A 2,500-nucleotide genomic window follows, 5' to 3' on the forward strand; every position below is an offset into this window, starting at 1 on the left:
GTGATTGATTACTCCAGAGAACACGTGTCCACTGCTCTAGAGTCCAGTGGCGGTCAGCTTTACACCACTGCATCCGATGCTTTGCACTACACTTGGTAATGTAAGGCTCGGATGCAGCTCCTCAGCCATGAAAACCCGTTCCATGAAGCTCTCTACACACTGTTCTTAAGCTAATCTGAAGGCCACATGAAGTTTGGAGGCCTGCAGCTATTGATTCTGCAGAACGTTAGGGACTTCTGCACACTGTGTTCCTCAGCATGCGCTGACCCCGCTCTGTGATTTTACCTGGACTACCACTTTGTAACTGAGTTGCTGTTGTTCCCTGTTGCTTCCACTAACAGTTGACCGTGGAATATTTAGTAGTGAGGACAAAGGGACTTATTGCACCTGAGAGCAACCCATCCTTTCACAAATGTGTGTAGAAGCAGTCTGCTACTGACTCACCACTCGGGATAGTGAAGTAGCTGCAGAAACATCATCATCATCATGATTTCTATAAATATTTGGTTTGGGTGAATATCTGACAGCGCTCTACAAACAGAACAGTGGGCATGTCTTCATGTCTTCAGGAATATCTCTGTGTCATGCTGCTGTCAGGTCTAGACAGAAATTAATTGGACTACATTCAGGTTTGGATTGAAGGCCCGGCCTCAGACTGGGTCAGGTCTGGACAGAGCTCTCACCTGCGTCTCACTCGCTTTCCCTCCATCGTGATTTATTGCGTAACGAACAGAGGCTTCGGGTGAAACTGTAACTCTGAGCCAAGCTTCTTCACGATTGTGAATCAAATCCAAAAACTGTTTCCCAAAAAGCTTTTCAGAGGAACATGAACCATTAGAGTGATTCTCGAGTTACCATCTAACTCACACACACACACACCATCTTCATTCAGCTTTATCCATTATTTTACAGCAAATCTATTTTCATGCATTCCTCTGGGTTAAAGTGTGTGTGTGTGTGTTTCCTATTGCCAAAACTCAGACCTGTGTATTCAGGATCAACAAATGTCTATGTGTGTGTATGTGTATGTGTGCGTGTGTGTGTGTGTACTCACTATGATGGTGGCTGATCATTGACTTGTGTTTTCTGATTGGTGGGACATCGTGAAGGTGGGTCAGGAGGCCGTATGGGGGGACGACAGATCGGACTTTTCTCTGAAGCGGAGCGGCTCTTCATCACGTCGCTCTCAGCTACTCAACACACACAAACACATTTGCTTCAGTTCTCTGGATCAGCCTGAGGTTCTGGAGCTCATTCTGAACACTATCAAGCAAACAAACTTCTAGAAATTTCTTCAACCCCTATCCTGATGTTACACCATAAATCCCTCAAAGTCCAGGTCTCAGACACTCACTAGAACGTTTCGAGGTTTGGACCAGTTCTTTTTTCTGAAAGATGTTTTGAAGCAGATCATAAAAAATATCTTCTTTTAAAACCTGGTCACTTCTCAGAGAAATCTGGACACAGTTCTAAAAGACTGAGAGCTCACAGGAGAAGGACGTGGACCTCAGGCTTGGAGAACAGATCCTGGTGGACTGTGGCTTTGAGCTGGATAGAGTGATGCTGAGGAGGAATGTGAGATGGAGCAGGACAGATGGCGAAGGTGATGAGGGGAGGAGGTATGGATCTTCTGAAGAGGAATCAGACTGGTGTTGATGAAGCTCGCATTAGAATCTGAAGGTCCAGCTCTCCTAGAAGAGCGATTTAATGATGATTAAGATGATTAAAACCCTAAAGCTGAGCTCTGTCTATAACCTGTGTGAAAGTTTGGAGTTTCGGAATCAACTTTTGAACCAATTCCTAGAAAATGTCTTGGTTTTAAACCTGATTCTGAGAAAGAATGTTGAGAAACTTGGTCAAGAACCTTGTGTGTGTGCAAAATTATCATGTTCTTGTCTGAGGCCATGTTCAGCTGTGAACTTCAGACCAGACTCTGGACCTCGGAAGCAGAGAAGCACGGTGGAGAACTGCTAGGAAGGAATGTGAGACAGACGGATAGAAGACGGGCTCAAGAAGAGAACGAAGGGAGAACGTAGAGATGAATGTTGGCTCCAGAGCTGGAAGAACTAAACTTGTCCTCTGAGGTCGAATCAGACGCATGTGGGTGACGTTTTATCAGGAATTTAAAGGACCTCGGCTCATAGTAAGGTTTGAGCATTAAACCCATAAAACCTTCAAGAGCTCCTTTAATGTGCCTCATGATTCTGTTCTCCCTTCAGATCAATTTCTCAATATCCTGTGAAGTGTCCGATATCGGGTTTTAAAACAAGACATTTTTTAGGATCTGGTTCAAAACCTCTTTCAGCAGCAGGAACTGGTCCAAAACTCTAAACGTCCTAACAAGAGCAATCCTTCCATAACAGGCTACAAAACCCTATACATCATACGCAGAATTTAAACCAGCAGCTTTGCGAGAAACCAGTCCACATTTTTTTTATTTCTAACAGTCCTGGAACCTGCTGCAGTACTCAGGTCCAAATGAACCTGACTAGAGTCTGAA

General features: G+C 44.4%; 1 protein-coding gene across 1 annotated transcript in view; it reads right to left on the reverse strand.

The window, feature by feature from the left end:
* Nucleotides 1-2,500, reverse strand: part of ophn1 (oligophrenin 1) — a 71,222-nt gene that overhangs the window by 16,171 nt on the left and 52,551 nt on the right. Inside the window, exon 21 of the mRNA XM_058382831.1 lies at nucleotides 1,055-1,190. Within this exon, the coding sequence (XP_058238814.1) occupies nucleotides 1,055-1,190 (136 nt within the window). The remainder of the gene's footprint in view (nucleotides 1-1,054; nucleotides 1,191-2,500) is intronic.

The sequence above is a fragment of the Hemibagrus wyckioides genome, linkage group LG28, assembly GCF_019097595.1.
Source record: "Hemibagrus wyckioides isolate EC202008001 linkage group LG28, SWU_Hwy_1.0, whole genome shotgun sequence".
Taxonomy (NCBI): domain Eukaryota; kingdom Metazoa; phylum Chordata; class Actinopteri; order Siluriformes; family Bagridae; genus Hemibagrus; species Hemibagrus wyckioides.